Raw genomic sequence first — 2,426 nt, 5'->3', positions numbered from 1 at the left:
AATCAACAATCAAGCAACTCCAGAAAGCTCCAGTCATCCAGCCACTTATAGTGGGTGCAGGAGTCATACAGGAGGTTGCCAGACTTTATACCGCTCTTTTTACCAACTGCTGTGTTCATTTGGGGAAAAAGCAAAACCAAACCAAACCAAACCACCTTATCAGTTAGCAGCTGAAGACACTCACCCCTGCAAATGTGGGATCAGCTGCCCAATTGTGATCTCCTGGGCCACCTTCTGGTACAGGTCGTGGCTATTCAGCACCATCGATTCCAGGATTGCTAGTGACCGTTGCAAGATAGAGATGTCCGAGGCAAATTTGTTCACATAGCTTGCTATCTACAAATTCAAACATTTTAGAAAAATTTACATCTTGACATGAAAATGGGGAAAGGGAAGAAAGAGAATTGTGGATGTGGCTCAGAAAGGCATTAGAATAAAAAAAGTCTTGTCCACATACCAGGTATCAGTGAATACCTGAAAGCAATCAACCAGGACCTGCAGATACCTTCAAAGGACACAGTGGCACAGATTCTTCAGCCGGCACAAATTGCCACAGATTTACATCAATATTCATACCACTGAAATATATGCTTCAACATTACATTATGAACATGATAAATCAATACTAAAGAGCTAGAATGGTTATATTTTTTGTGAGCAAAACTTTGGAAAAGACAAGGAGAATACTCCTTATTTTCTCCAGTAGAAATCTGTGCAGCCAGTTTTCTCCAAACAAATATCTAGGCTCAAGGCAAATGTTTCAAAAGAGAAATTTACACCTAGCGCTCTGGCAAAATACACTCTGGCAAAACACACTCTAGCAAAACATGTTTTTTTTATTTTCCTCCCTTGCTGTTACCAGTATCACTGAAAGCTCTCTCCAGGTTACAAATTAAAACTCTGCTGATGATCATTTATCAGCACAACTGGTCCCATAACTCTTGTCTAGAGTCCAGCCCTGCTAAGTGAAGGCTTGCTTCAGTGACTCACTTCACTTTTACTGCAAGCTGCCACAAACAAATGGCACGTTAATTAAAACCAGGTCTGACCTCTGCTTTTTTTGCAGTGTGGCAATGACACACTGCACACTCATCTGCAGAGCCAACACAGCTGGACAATAAGATGTGGCAATGCGCGTTCTTCCACATGCTGCCCAGTCCACAGATCCGGCTTCCCGGGAAGAAGCTTGCCATCTGCTGATGCAGAAAGCGAGAACTGCCTGAGTTTTCCTCGAATGCATCGATACCAGCACAGCCAAGCTGCAAGGTACTCAAGGAAGCACAGAGAGACAGAAGAAACGTTGTGTGACCACAGTTATTTGCCCTCCAGACTACAGCGGACCCATCTCAAGTTTGATGCGTTCCTTCCAGAAAACTTCTAAGTCCACACACTTCTTCAGCACTCATGCTACAAAACACTAACGCCTTTATACTGCTGCTGATTCCAGATGCTTGCTTAGACCTTGGCATCATTCTCCTTCTGGAGGAGGAAAGGCATGCCCTATGCTTGGAAAAGCTGCCTAGCTGCCTGTAAAAATTCTCAGTTAAATATTGATATGTGGACAACGACATTGTTTCACACTTGCAATGTTCTGAGTAGTACTGAAGGAGCAAAACAGCCTTTCCTCAACTTTGGTTGGAGACGACAAGGAAAGAGGGATAGATCTTTCCGTAGTACTGAAGGAGCAAAACAGCCTTTCCGCAACTTTGGCTGGAGACAACAAGGAAAGAGGGCTAGATCTTTCCTCTTCTAACCTATTGCAGCACTGCTGTTTGCTCTGCTACTTGGTTCGCATTACAACAGGAACATGCAGTGCTGAATATGCAGCACTGCTGTTTGCTCTGCTACTTGGTTCGCATTACCACAACAGGAACATGCTGTGCTGAATACAACTCAATTCAGAGAATACACACTGACTTTACAGAAAATAAAGAACCAACCCATGTGTGCATGGAGAATAGGAGGAGAGAAGCAACTCGGTCAGCCCTTTTCTATTCTGGACTCCCAATACCTGCCGCCTGCAAGTCCCTGAGTGTTTGCTCTGCTACTTGGTTCGCATTACCACAACAGGAACATGCTGTGCTGAATACAACTCAATTCAGAGAATACACACTGACTTTACAGAAAATAAAGAACCAACCCATGTGTGCATGGAGAATAGGAGGAGAGAAGCAACTCGGTCAGCCCTTTTCTATTCTGGACTCCCAATACCTGCCGCCTGCAAGTCCCTGAGCCTAAGTAATATTCACATTAGAGTAACAAGCTGTATCTCAGCAGCACTGTACTACCCTACCTCTCTTAACAGTAATCCAGTTGGGTTTTGATGCATCGCAGCCAGAGCTGCCAGATGTCTAGAAGGCCCGCAATACGGACAGCAGATGCACAGAGCAGCTCTGCACTGCTCACACAATAAACCAAATCAGTCA

General features: G+C 44.3%; 1 protein-coding gene across 1 annotated transcript in view; it reads right to left on the bottom strand.

Annotated features, from left to right (window-relative positions):
* Positions 1 to 184: 184 nt before the first annotated feature.
* The window catches only part of LOC104165153 (engulfment and cell motility protein 1-like), a gene marked incomplete at its 3' end in the record, with an annotated part of 63,382 nt that continues 61,140 nt past the window's right edge, over positions 185 to 2,426 (bottom strand). The window contains exon 8 of the mRNA XM_009704714.1: positions 185 to 336. Coding sequence (XP_009703016.1) covers positions 185 to 336 — 152 coding nt within the window. The remainder of the gene's footprint in view (positions 337 to 2,426) is intronic.

Source organism: Cariama cristata, unplaced genomic scaffold (assembly GCF_000690535.1).
Source record: "Cariama cristata isolate BGI_N322 unplaced genomic scaffold, ASM69053v1 scaffold5417, whole genome shotgun sequence".
Taxonomy (NCBI): Eukaryota; Metazoa; Chordata; class Aves; order Cariamiformes; family Cariamidae; genus Cariama; species Cariama cristata.
This window is presented reverse-complemented; position numbering and strand designations above follow the sequence as displayed.